This window comes from Staurois parvus, unplaced genomic scaffold (assembly GCF_062004578.1).
Source record: "Staurois parvus isolate SC_StPar_1 unplaced genomic scaffold, SC_StPar_1.0 ptg000209l, whole genome shotgun sequence".
NCBI lineage: Eukaryota > Metazoa > Chordata > Amphibia > Anura > Ranidae > Staurois > Staurois parvus.
This window is the reverse complement of record NW_028318005.1, coordinates 11,341,131-11,355,484: the sequence shown is the minus strand read 5'-3', so window position 1 is coordinate 11,355,484 and position 14,354 is coordinate 11,341,131. Positions and strand designations below refer to the sequence as shown.

The 14,354-nt window shown below is 43.1% G+C and overlaps 1 protein-coding gene across 1 annotated transcript; it reads right to left on the bottom strand.

The window, feature by feature from the left end:
- Positions 1-2,836: 2,836 nt before the first annotated feature.
- On the bottom strand, positions 2,837-3,496 carry LOC149461169 (tubulin tyrosine ligase 3-like). The gene has a single exon (XM_089678803.1). The coding sequence runs from the start codon at positions 3,494-3,496 to the stop codon at positions 2,837-2,839; it is 660 nt and encodes a 219-aa protein (XP_089534929.1).
- Positions 3,497-14,354: the final 10,858 nt, after the last annotated feature.

Sequence of the window (14,354 nt, the reverse complement as noted above, 5' to 3'; positions counted from 1 at the left end):
TAGATCAGGGGTGTCAAACTGGCGGCCCTCCAGCTGTTGCGAAACTACAAGTCCCATCATGCCTCTGCCTTTGGGAGTCATGCTTGTAACTGTCAATCTTGCAATGCCTCATGGGACTTGTAGTTTGGCAACAGCTGGACGGCCACCAGTTTGACACCCGTGAGGTAGATAATCAACCTCACCTAGCATGCTCAGTTTAGTGTAGAGTACTCAGAAGAAAGGAATTTTTTCTTTTATTTTGTTTCATGTTGGATTCATTCATTAAATACCATATTTTTAGCTAAAAAAAAATGGGGGGAAATGTCTGTGCAGAGCCATGCAAAGCAGTGTGCTTACAGTTGAAAGCACCCACACAGCACATAATATGAAACAGCACACAGTTAACCCTTTGATCGCCCCATATAATGACCCCTTCCTGCCCAGTGCCTTTAGTGCAGTATCAGTGCTTTTTTTATTAGCACTAACTACTGTATTAGTCTCACTGGGGATATCAGTGGCAGTTAATCAGTTCCCCCCCAGAATGCTTGCTGCAGTCCCGCTATAAGTTGCTGATCACCACCCAGACATGTAGCAAAATACATTTTGGCTTAAATTTATGACGAAATTTGATTTTTTTAATTTTTTTACTGGACATGTTTAATAGCTAAAAGTGAAAAATATTGTTTTTCTCAAAATTGTTGGTCTTTTTGTTTAAAGTGCAAAAAACTAAAAACGCACAGGTGATCAAATACCACCGGAAAAAAGCTCTATTTGTGGGAAAAAAGGACATAAATTTCATTTGGGTGCAGTGTTGAATGACCGCGCAATTGTCAGTTAAAGTACTTGCGATTAGGACTCTCCTGGATCCTGGATGGCAGAAAGGTTTCTATATGCTTTATGCGATGGAAAGATGTTTTTAATGTAAGCAGTATGATTAAAAGTTTGGATCTTAGTATGTGGCAGTATTACACTATGATTTGTTCCTTATATATGGGTATCTGACTGGCGTATATGGTGGAAACATATCTGAGTTGCTAGGGTGGAAGGATCCATACAGTGTTATAGGATCAAAGCAAACCCTGAGGACATCTGCAAGAGGATTTATATCATCAGGCAATTTCTGTGGATTGAGATCAAAGCATAAATTGTTTTGAATATTGGTAAGGGTATTCACTCCTTACCCTGATAGAAGTGTGCACTGTGTTATGAGTTTTTGAGCACAGTAGAGTGTTTCACATGCATGGTTTTGCACTGTATATTGCATGTGTATGTGGTTTGATATATACACTTGTTTTCACTTGGGTGAATATTACTGGAGTGATTTCACATGTAAATTTTTGATTTATAAAGGATAATGCACTGTGTATATTTTTTTTTTGAGGTAATCAAGTTTTTGCAAGCAGCGGAGAGTTTTTACACTTGAATCAATTTTTGGACTACACGTATTTATTTATTTATTTTATTGGGATATTGGATATATATATTTTTTTTTTTTTGGACATTTCGGTTTTCAATTTTTTAATTATTTTCATATAGATTTTGGACTTTAATTTGAAATTATTATCTAATGAAGGGTTTCATTTATTAATTTTCACTGAGCATATTTATGTTTATATTTGTACACCTCTAAGGGTAGAGGTGAAGTGTGCTTAAAAAGAGTTGGGGAGAATTAGTGATCTACATTTACTATAGTTAATCAGTTCCCCCCCAGAATGCTCGCTGCAGTCCCGCTATAAGTTGCTGATCACCACCCAGACATGTAGCAGAATACATTTTGGCTTAAATTTATGACGAAATTTGATTTTTTTGATTTTTTTACTGGACATGTTTAATAGCTAAAAGTGAAAAATATTGTTTTTCTCAAAATTGTTGGTCTTTTTGTTTAAAGTGCAAAAAACTAAAAACGCACAGGTGATCAAATACCACCGGAAAAAAGCTCTATTTGTGGGAAAAAAGGACATAAATTTCATTTGGGTGCAGTGTTGAATGACCGCGCAATTGTCAGTTAAAGTAATGCAGCGCCGTATCGGAAAAAATGGCCTGGTCAGGAAGGGGGGGTAAATCCTCTGGAGGGCGAGGGGTTAAACAAATGAATACGAAAGCATTCGTTGTTTTCATTATAATTCTTTCACATTTGTTGAAATTTGCTATTGTGATTCAGAGATTCTGATACATCTGAATCTCTGAATAACAAAAATTTTGTCGGAATTTCAATTTGTAATGAAATGATTCATACATGTCTAGTTGGAGATATTGGCTTTACCACAGCCCTTGGGTAGCCCTTATACGTCAAATGGAAAAGCGATCGCCATTAAAAGTGTACTATCCAGTTAAAGTTCACCCTGTCAAAAAATAAAAGTCAGCAGCTACAAAAACTGTAGCTCCTGACTTTTAATAAAAAACAGCCACTTACCTGTCCCTCGGTCCCGCGGTGTGTCCCCCGTAGCCCGTTTCACCGGCTGTCCTGTATTCCAGGAGGCCGGCATCTTCAGTGTGGGCACCCGGCTGTGACAGCTTGCGGCTTCACAGCCGAGTACCCACTGCGCATGTGCGAGTAGCACTGCGCTTCCTGAATGGTCCTGTAGTCTTCTGGGACCTGTCACATGTCCCAAAAGACTACAGGGAGGGAGGACACCTTCCGCTTTCGATCGCCTAGGCAATCGGACCGGAAATGGGAGCGGGTACCTGTCAAATTCGGGTACCCGCTCCCCCCCACCCCCCAAAGGTACTAATCCTTAATAGGGAGCGGGGAAGCAGTCCTTAAAGCGGAACTTACCTTTTGGGTGGAGCTCCGCTTTAAAAACTAGAAGCAATCAACCAATTAAACTCCTTCTTGGACAAATTATGAGTGTATGTTTTATAAATGACAGATCTCTTTACCTGCCCTCGTCACCCTCTTAAGAAGCTGTATTTCTCCTGAGTCAAGGCTTGTAATCTTCAGATCCAAACGTGATGCATCTTTCTGCCCAATCAGGTGTTTTGTTAAAGAAGGCTTTTCCGAAACACACAGCTTAGGAGTGGCAAGCAAACGTTGGTGAAGCTGTATGACTTTTGCTGTGCTTACTCCTTGCATGAGCGATTTTGTGTTCTTGTGATCAACACCAAACTTCTCAGAAAGCCTGACCAACTCTACGCTCTCTGATCCGCACCGAGCTTCTGTCGTTGCTTTGTTTTCTTTATCTATGACTGTGGTTTTTGCCCTGTTCAAGGTGTGCAGTGTTTTGGTACGATAATTTGCTTTGAATGTTGAATATGGGATGGCGGGTGGGTGTCTGGTGGTATCATGAGGCCCAACAAAGCTTGTTGCTGTTGACACCTTGGCTTGCACCATGGAGAGAGATCTTTGGTGGTTGATCAGGTGAGTCATGCCTGGGTTGACAAGGTTAGTGGGTTGTCTTGGAAGAGGGACACGTGGATTTTTCACCATGGCTCCTTCAACCAGCAAATTTATCCCAATGTATTGAGGGATGTCTACTGCAGCCTGTAACACAATCAAGATGTTACCACAGTTCTCCATTGCTGGTCTTTTATAGTGCAAGAAGTGAAAAGTAACTGATGTTATTGATAGCTTTCAGAAGTGGTGGTCCACTTATACACAGTGCCTTGAAAAAGTATTCATATCTCTTGAAATTTTCCACATTTTGTTATGTTCCAACCAAAAATGTAAATGTGTCTGATTGGTATTTTATGTGATAGACCAACACAAAGTGGCACATACCGTATTTTTCGCTCCATAAGACGCACTTTTTTCCCCCCAAAAAAGGGGGGAAAATGTCAGTGCGTCTTATGGAGCGAATATGGAGCGGCCGGTTCGGTATTTCCACTGCCGCCGTGTCAGAATACCGGGCCGGCCGCTCAGCTCTACAGCGGGACCTTATAGAGATGACTGCTGACCTTTGGAGAGGGAGGGGGAGCGGGTACCTGAATTTGACAGGTACCCGCTCCCACTTCCGTGGAGTTGTTCTTTCATCTTACCCGTTCCTCTATCCAGCGGCGCGGTCTTCCTGGCTTCTGTAGTGTGGGCATGACAGCCGGGTGCCAAGTGCGCATGCGCAAGAAGCGGTGCTTTTTGTGAATGGTAAGGCGGCACCTGGGACACATGACAGATCCCAAAGCCGCCGGACCAATCACAAAGCGCAAGTGCTTCTCGCTCATGCGCACTGGGCACCCGGCTGTCATGCCGAGCACCATTACAGAAGCCGGGAAGACAGCGCGCGGCTGGATAGAGAAACAGGTAAGATGAAAGAACAACTCCGCGGAAGTGGGGGCGGGTATCTGTCAAATTCAGGTACCCGCTCCCCCCCTCCCCAAAGGTCAGCAGTCATCTGTACTGTCCACAGTCTCTGGTCATCCCCTGTACTATCCACAGTCTCTGGTCATCCCTGTGCTGTCCGCAGTCTCTGGTCATCTCCTGTACTATGCCCGCAGTCTCTGGTCATCCCCTGTGCTGTCCGCAGTCTCTGGTCATCTCCTGTACTGTGTCCGCAGTCTCTGGTCATCTCCTGTACTGTGTCCGCAGTCTCTGGTCATCCCTGTACTGTGTCCGCAGTCTCTGGTCATCCCTGTACTGTGTCCGCAGTCTCTGGTCATCCCTGTACTGTGTCCGCAGTCTCTGGTTATCCCTGTACTGTGTCCGCAGTCTCTGGTCATCCCTGTACTGTGTCCGCAGTCTCTGGTCATCTCCTGTACTGTGTCCGCAGTCTCTGGTCATCTCCTGTACTGTGTCCGCAGTCTCTGGTCATCTCCTGTACTGTGTCCGCAGTCTCTGGTCATCTCCTGTACTATGTTTGCAGTCTCTGGTCATCTCCTGTACTGTGTCTGCAGTCTCTGGTCATCTCCTGTACTGTGTCTGCAGTCTCTGGTCATCTCCTGTACTGTGTCTGCAGTCTCTGGTCATCTCCTGTACTGTGTCTGCAGTCTCTGGTCATCTCCTGTACTGTGTCTGCAGTCTCTGGTCATCTCCTGTACTGTGTCTGCAGTCTCTGGTCATCTCCTGTACTGTGTCCACAGTCTCTGGTCATCTCCTGTACTGTGTCCGCAGTCTCTGGTCATCTCCTGTACTATGTCTGCAGTCCATTAGTTCAGAATTTTTTTTTCCTGTTTTCTGCCTCTAAAACCTAGGTGCGTCTTATGGTCAGGTGCGTCTTATGGAGCGAAAAATACGGTAATTGTGAAGTGGAAGGAAAATGAGAAATGGTTTTCCAAATGTTTTACAAATAAATATGTGAAAAGTGTGGCGTGCATTTGTATTCAGCCCCCCAGAGTCAATACTTTGTAGGACCACCTATCACTGCAATTACAGCTGCAAGTCTTTTTGAGGATGTCTCTACCAGCTTTGCACATTCAGAAAGGAACATTTTTGCCCGTTCTTCTTTGCAAAATAGCTCAAGCTCTGTCAGATTGGATGGAGAGCGTCTTTGAACAGCAATTTTCAAGTCTTGCCACAGATTCTCCATTGGATTTAGGTCTGGACTTTGACTGGGCCATTCTAACACATCTGTTTCCCTCTTGAACAAAATTGTATTGTAACTGTATAGTCTACCTTCATTTTCTAAAGCACTGTGCAAACTATTGGCGCTATAGAAATCATGTATTATAATAATAATAAATATGCTTTGATCGGAACAATTCCATTGTAGCTCTGGCTGGTTGTTTCGGGTCGTTGTCCTGCTGGAAGCTGAACCTCCGCCCCAGTCACAAGTCTTTTGCAGACTCTAACAGGTTTTCTTCCAAGATTGCTCTGCATTTAGCTTCATCCATCTTCCCATCAACTCTGACCAGCTTCCCTGTCCCTGATGAAGAAAAGCATCCTCACAACATGATGCTGCCACCACCATGTTTCACGATGGGGGTGGTGTGTTCAGGGTGATGTGCGGAGTTAGTTTTCCGCCACACATAGCGTTTTGCTTTTAGGCCAAAAAGTTCAATTTTGTTCTCATCTGACCAGAGCACCTTCTTCCGCATGTTTGCTGTGCCCCCCCCCCCCACATGCCTTCTCGCAAACAGCAAATGGGACTTATGGCTTTCTTTCAACAATGGCTTTCTTCTTTCCACTCATCCATAAAGACCAGATTTGTGGAGTGCACGATTATTAGTTGTCCTGTGGACAGATTCTCCCACCTGAGCTGTGGATCCCTGCAGCTCCACCAGAGTTACCATAGGCTTCTTGGCTGCTTCTATGATTATTACTCTCCTTGCCCAGCCTTTCAGTTTAGGTGGACTTCCATGTCTTGGTAGGTTGGCAGTTGTGCCATACTCTTTCCATTTTTGGATGATGGATTGAACAGTGTTCCGTGAGATGTTCAAAGCTGGGGATATTTTTTTATAACCTAACCCTGCTTTAAACTTCTCCACAACTTTATCCCTGACCTGTGTGATGTGTTCCTTGGCCTTCATGATGCTGTTTGTTCACTAATGTTCTCTAACAAACTTCTGAGGGCTTCACAGAACAGCTGTATTTACACTGAGATTAAATCACACACAAGTGGACTCTATTTACTAATTAGGTGACTTCTGAAGACAATTGATTCCACTAGATTTTAGTTAGGGTTATCAGAGTAAAGGTAAAAAAGTGTGAAAACCATTTATCATTTTCCTTCCACTTCACAATTATGTGCCACTTTGTGTTGGTCTATCACATAAAATCCCAATTAAAAATACATTTACGTTTTTGGTTGTAACATGACAAAATGTGGAAAATTTCAAGGGGTATGAATTCTTTTTCAAGGAACTGTAGGTGGGAGGTTTCTCTTGGAACTAGATCAGGTAACTACTAGTCAACTCCACTGGGGATGACATCCTGAGGAAGACCAAAAACTCACGTATGTGACTGAATCTCCTAGATGGCCTGAAAACTTTCTGGAATTTAGCAGGGTGGGAGTGGTGCCATCTCATTATGTATATCTAAAATTACACGTTAAGGCCTCATGCACACAGGACGTTTTAAAAAAGCTCCTCCTCTTGGCAGCTGCGTTTTGGCAAAAAAAACGCCTGACTCTTATCAAAGTGTCTAACAGTTTTACAGGCATTTAGGCGCGTTTACAGGTGTCAAGTGCTTTGGCGATAACCCATTTCATTGGCGAGAATTATAAGCGCCTATCATTAATACGCGTTTAGACACATCAAGCATTTTTCTGACAAAACGCTGCTGCTGCTGGACGCACTGGCCATGGGTTTTTTTTCCTGCTGGTAAACACTACTGCCACTAAAAGCTCCTAATGTTTGTGTGCATGGATACATAGGATAACATGGAGGGCTGAAAACGCCCCTAAAAGTAGCTGCAAAAAGCCCCTGTGTGCATGAGGCCTGAAGGGGCCATGGTCTGGACCCTGTTCCATGGCTGCTTTTTCTTTCTCTGTCATAGCATGCGGTGGGTTCCTGGCCCTTAGGTCAAGATGGTATTTCATAATTATGACAGGACAAGGAAGTTCAACCATGTTAGAGATTCCGCCAACCGCATCCATCTGCCTGTAACTTGGATGATCTCAACACATATGGAACAACTAGAACTATTTTGTTGTACAGTATTGCAATGCTAGGGTCTAGGGTGCAGTTCTTATCAGGTCCCAATCATCTGCATGGAGTCTGTATCTGCTCTCTGTGTTTGCACAGTTTTCTTCCATGTGCTCCTGTGTTTCTTCCATGTGCTCCACCGGCCTCTTTATTAGGTACACCTGTTCAATTGTGTGGTAACACAAACTACTAATCAGCCAATCACATGGCAGTAACTCAATGCATTTAGGCATCTAGATGTGGTGAAGACAATTTGCTGAAGTTCAAACCGAGCATCAGAATAGGGAAGAAAGGGGATTTAAGTGACTCTGGATGTGGCCTGGTTGTTGGTGTCAGACAAGCTGGTCTGAGAATTTCATAACTGCTGATCTACTGGGATTATCACGCACAACCATCTCTAGGGTTTACAGAGAATGGTCCGAAAAAGAGAAAATATCCAGTGAGCGGATGTTGTGTGGACGAAAATGCCTTGTTGATGTTAGAGGTCTGAGGAGAATGGGTAGACTGGGGTTTGAGATCATAGAAAGGCAACAGTAACTAAGATAACCACTCGTTACAACCAAGGTATGCAGAAGACCATCTCTGAATGCACAATACGTTGAACCTTAAAACGGATGCGCTACAGCAGCAGGCGACCACACCGGGTGCCACTCCTGTCAACTAAGAACAGGAAACGGAGGTTACAATTCGCACAGGCTCACCAAAATTGGACAAACGAAGATTGGAAAAATGTTGCCTGTTCTAATGAGTCTCGATTTCAGCTGCGACATTCAGATGGTAGGGTCAGAATTTGGTGTAAATAACATGAAAGTATGGATCCATCCTGCCTTGTATCAACAGTTCAGGCTGTTGGTGGTGGTGTAATGGTGTGAGGGATATATTCTTCACACACTTTGGGCCCCTTAGTACCAACTGTGCATCGTTTAAAAGCCATGGCCTACCCGAGTATTGTTGCTGACCATGTCCATCCCTTTATGACTACAGTGTCCCCATCTTCTGATGGCTATCTCCAGCAGGATAATGCACCGCGTCACAAAGCTCAAATCATCTCAAACTGGTTTCTTGAACATGAAAATGAGTTCACTGTACTCCAATGACCTCCACAATCACCAAATCTCAATCCAATAAAGCACCTTTGGGGATGTGGTGGACCGGGAGATTCGCATCATGGAAGGGCAGCCGCCAAATCTGCAGCAACTGCGTAATGCTATCATGTCAATATGGGCCAAAATCTCTGAGGAATGTTTCCAACATCTTGTTAAATCTATGCCACAAAGAATGGAGGTAGATCTGAAGGCAAAAGGGAGTCCAACCTGGTTCTAGCAAGGTGTACGTAATAAAGTAGCTGGTGAGTGTATCTCTAAAGTAGATTCATAGGCGCTTGACACATGTTGACTACTAGCTCTTCAGGGTCTGTGAGGTGCTAGATAATAATTGGCTGCATATAATACTCCAACATCAACCACTCTCCATTCCTAACCAATAAATTAGTCTTAGGTGGGCTGACTCTTTTGATGTAATGAATTGTGGCAGAGAAAACGAAACTTCCAGACAAAATGGATTGGGTACGCCAGTATGGCAAGGTATGGTAGGACATAAGGCCATGTGATTCTTGTTCTCTCACCTCTACCTCTGGATTTGGCACCCGGTTTAACAATCCAGATGTTTCTGTCTCCTTCAATGTCCAGCTGTGGGTTCATGTCTGCCAATCGTCTTAAAACATGATCACACTGGTCCACATAGGAGGACGATTGGTCTATCACAGCTCCATCACTGCAATGAGATAGGAAGTGATTATTTAACAGCCAGAACATACTGTACTATTATAATGTTACGGTAGGTATTTCCGGTTCCATGATTCCATTCACCCATCCCCCAAGCTACACATTCCAGTCATGACCAAGCATTGGGGCTTGTTACCTTGTTCTGCTAGCATATTCTACGAGGCAAGACAACATACTGCAAACCTTCATCTCCTAAACAACTTTATTTAGTCAAGAAACACTTCAACCTGCTCTTCCATTCTGATGCATTTTTATTATCTGTCTGTCCAGTCCAAAGATTGACACAGCCCCATCATACATCACAGCCAGGTGAATATGCCACTTACAGTTCAGAAATACAGTGATGTCCTCTTTCTACTCCTATCCCACTGATTGGATAAAGATAGCAGCAGACTGTTGAGATCATCCTCCTGCTTGCTCTTCCTCTCATCTTGTTCCCTTTTAGTATATTTGCATGCAGCACACCTGAAGTGTTCCTACGGCTATTCCTACCTCTAGGTTTGAACAAGGACCGCAAGAGGCCGCTACCAAGTCATATTCAGGTTGTTACACTAGTTGCATTTTAAAAAATGTATTAACTTATTAATGAATACCTCCCAGAATTAAACAATGTTTTTTTTATAAAAATCAAGTGATATTTTTTTTTTTGGTGAAGTTACTCAGCTCCATTTCAGTACTACAGAAGTCATGCTATGGTGGCACCTTACACCCAGCTCCAGTGATCAGAATATTCTGGAGGGGATATATAGACAAATAGAGCCCTGGAGGTGCGAGTGAGGAATCCTTCCATATCCATCTTATTAACCTCCCTAGCGGTATGATTCTTTCCGATTTTTTGTGCTGAAAGCGGTACCATTTTTTCGCATGGAAATAGTTTTTTATTGTAGGCTGTAATTTTTAGGAAAATTTCCTCACAAATCATTATCATTCAATTCTGCAAGTGGTTCTGATTTACTATCGCTGTTCTCTAGCTGATCTAAAACCGCTTTTGACGTAAAGGGACACTTTTTGGACGCCATGGACGTTTCTCAGTTTCCAGGCAGAAAGAACAGAGAAAATGCAGGCAGGGCACAGGACAAAGCACTAGGGACAATATGTATGTGAAATGGGATGAAACAGCAATGTTTTACTATGTAAAATTGAAAAAAATAAAATGACGGTTTTTAAATTTTTTAAATTTCCCTCCGCTGGCGGCGCCCGTATGTCCCGACGTCACGGGAACCGGAACACAGAAGCCGGATGCCGGCATCGGCCGGAGGAGATGGCCGGGGACGCTACAGGGGACACATCGAGGGAACGAAGGACAAGGTAAGTGCTGCACGGACTCCCTATGCAGCGCCGCATGGTAAGCCCGAGTGTAGCTCGGGGATAACGCTTGTGGTACTGAAATTTTACCCCGAGCTACACTCGGGAAAACCGCCAGGGAGGTTAAGCAGCATTGTGGAGAGACACCAGGTGGATCATTAGCATACAACAACATGCAACCAGCTGAGTGAGAGATCTGGAGCAGGAGTAGTTTTCATCTGTCCTGTCAGGACAAAAAGTGTTTTTTGCCTATTTATATATCAGGGAAAAATTGGAGGTGAGCGCAATATATATTAATATTCATCGGTGTTTTTCCCCATTTGGTGACACGAGTTTTTGGATTTATCAAGAGGACTGTTCATTTAGCACACAAATTGTTTGCATCAAGGCTATTATATTATATTGTTTTTGTTATTTTAATATGTTTTTGAGTATATAGTTTGATTATGAACTGATAATCACTGTTGCAAATTTTTTTATATAATTAATTTAGCACGGGAGCACAGCACTAAATATTATTATTCATTAATAATATAATTTTTATTTTGAATGTTTTTTTTTATATCTGCCTGGAATTTTGAGTTCACGCCAGATGTCTGATAATATAAAAATGACATCATGTTTGGATGTAAAAAAAAAAATTACATCATAAATGATTCCTTGGGTGTTCACTTACTGGATGACCTGATAATAATGACGCAGAAATTCTTCCCACGCTGTATCTGTCATGATGGAAGCTGAGCATGTTTCCATGTCAATGTCATCATGTTCCAGGCTGTTCAGGTAGGCCTCACAGGCCTGGATGGCGGTACTGATCACCTGAGCTGACAAACGTCCTCCATGTTTATTTGTTCTTTTGGCATCTGCAGACAAAAAGAAAACAAGAAAAATACAAGTAGAGCTTGGGCAGTGGTATGAATGATAATAACCAATCAAGTTCCTTCTTTCATTTTCTAGAGGGTATCTTTCAGAAATCTCCCTAATAGCATGAATCTCAATGGACCTAGCTTACCTAAAGCATGTCAAGGGGTCCACAGAAACTGCAGAAAGATACTGCGGAGTTACATAGGTTCCCTATAGTGGGCAAAGTGGCCTAATGGAGATGGCATCAGCCTCCAGAGCTCATGCTTTCTCCATTAGAGAAAAATACAAGTAGAGCTTGGGCAGTGGTGTGAACGATAATAACCAATCAAGTTCCTTCTTTCATTTTCTAGAGGGTATCTTTCAGCAATCTCCCTCATAGCAAGAAACTCAATGGACCTAGCTTACCTATAGCACATCAGGGGGTGCACAGAAACTGCAGAAAGATACTGCTGAGTTACATAGGTTCCCTATAGTGGGCCCAGTGGCCTAAAAGAGCCTCCAGAGCTCATGCTTTCTCCATTAGAGAAAAATACAAGTAGAGCTTGGGCAGGGGTGTGAAAGATAATAACCAATCAAGTTCCTCTTTTCATTTTCTTATCTACGATAAAAGAGATGAAACCTCTCTGGCTGCTATGGGCAAAAGGACATTTTTTTTGTTTGCTCCAATTTTTTTTAGAGGGTATCTTTCAGCAATCTCCCTAACAGCAAGAATCTCAATAGACCTAGATTACCTATAGCACGTCAAGGGGTCCACAGAAACTGCAGAAAGATACTGCGGCGTTACATAGCTTCCCTATAGTTGGCCCAGTGGCCTAATGGAGAAGGCAGTGGTGTATGTAGGTTTTGTACTGCCCTAGGCAACACAAAAATCGCCCCCCCCCCTGTATAGAGAGCCTGACACCAACCAACACCACTTCCCCACCACCGTGGTGGAGAGAGCCTGAGACCTTGACCAACAACACCCCTGCCCCCCCTACCTGAAAGAGCCTTCTACTACCATTGCCCCCCATACACCGCCTTCCCCACCTGGCAAGAGAGAGAAAGACGCTCGCCTTCACAGCTCTGGACATCCTTGAGAATGAGAGTTGGGCTTTGCATATACTGTCAACCAGCCCGCAGCCTCTTTCAGATCCCACCTGATCCCCATGCCGCATGTGTCCCTTCTTCAGTCCCTTCTTCCAGGGGACAGTGCTGCCCCCCTGAAAAATGCTGCCCTAGGTAAATGCCTTGTTTGCCTTGTATATACGCCCCTGGGAGAAGGCATCAGCCTCCAGAGCTGGAGATTGTGGGTTCAAGTCCCACCTGGGTCATCACATGGTTTATAGTACAATTCAATTACCTCATTCAGAATGGCAACATAATAGAAATATGCATGCAGTGTTTAGGTCAATTGTGAGTTTGAACTGCAAGTGAATCTAAAGTGACCTCGTTAGGGGAAAAGTATGGGGGCTCCCCTTGTTGACTATCTCCTTGAGAATAGTTGTCATGTTGATACATTATCTTTAAAGTGGTTGTAAACCCTTCCATATACCCAGTGAAGTGACTGGCCTCTGGTGATACAAATCCTCCTACATATGTTGTACATAAGTTGTACCTGTTTATCTGCAGTATTCTCTTCTCTGTATCAGTTCAAAGTCCAGTTTTTTTAAAGCCTGAGTTAAAAAAAAAATAAAAAAAGGGGGTGCAGAGTTGAAGTTACACTCTGCAGAGCTCAGTGAGGAGAGCTCTGTAGAACTGATTGGACGGAAAAGACACCACCCTCCAGAAAACTCAAAGGAACAGAGCTGAGGCTGTCAACTGAAGGTCCCTCCCCTGTCACCATTTTTCTTTTGGTGTCAGGAAAATTTGTCAGAAGCGATTCATGCTGATAGCAGAAAACAATGCAGAAGACAGAAATGACACTTAGTGCTCTGAAATGAGTACACACTATAGAAGGATATGCTTTGTTCATAGTTCATGTCTGTGGTTTACAAGCATTTTAATACTTTCTGAATCACTGATCTGGAACAAGAGATAAGGAATTCCAACATTATACAGCAGGTCAGTGACTCAAAGGTATTAGAACCAGGTACAGCCAGGGAACTACAACTAGTAGTAGTAAGTCATATTCAGCTGAACTTCAATGTTGAAGACATTTCGTAGCGTCTACAAGCCACTTCTTCAGCTCCAATGGTTAGCAGGAAGATACCCCAACATTTAATCCTACATCAGTAGCACAGACACCTTAATCCAATTACCAAGAAATATATAGATGTTGATTGTCCAAGAACTGGATTGGAGATGGGAAAGTTGTGGTACCACCAAGTTCTAGTTAAGTATCACATCTTTTCTCACCTCCCATCCTGTTCTTGGTCAATCAACATCTACACGTTTCATGGTAACTGGCTCTGATGAAGGGAGTTCGTCTCCTGAAATGCGTTAGCTTACCTCACTAAGGGTCTATCGTCACTTTGGACTGTTATTATGGACTCTTCTTGTCTGTTTTTATCCCCCATCGGTTTGTGAGTATGCATTTTTATGCTTTATATTAAATTCTTGGTGTACTACGTCAATGCACTAAGAGAGTGTGCCCTGTTTTGATTTTGTTACCTGGATTAATATGTCTGTGCGTATGGATGCTGGGTTATCTTCCTAACATCCGGTAGAACTGAAGAAGTGGCTTGTAGAAGCTACAAATGTCTTCAACATTACAGAACAATTCAGGTGCAATGTGACTACTACTAGTTATACCATGGCCTGGATAAATGAGACCCTTCAATGACACCAGGAACCAATATTTTCAAAACAGGCCCAGCAGTTCCCATACTCGAGATAAACATGTCTATTCTCAGGCAATGTACGGAAAAACACTTGTTTTTGGCCACCATCTTCTTTATTTTTATATGTTCTTCTGTTTTTATTTATCTGGTG

Excerpts from the sequence above, each read along its gene's own strand:
- LOC149461169 (XM_089678803.1), bottom strand. The coding sequence starts at position 3,496 with ATGGAGAACTGTGGTAACATCTTGATTGTGTTACAGGCTGCAGTAGAC.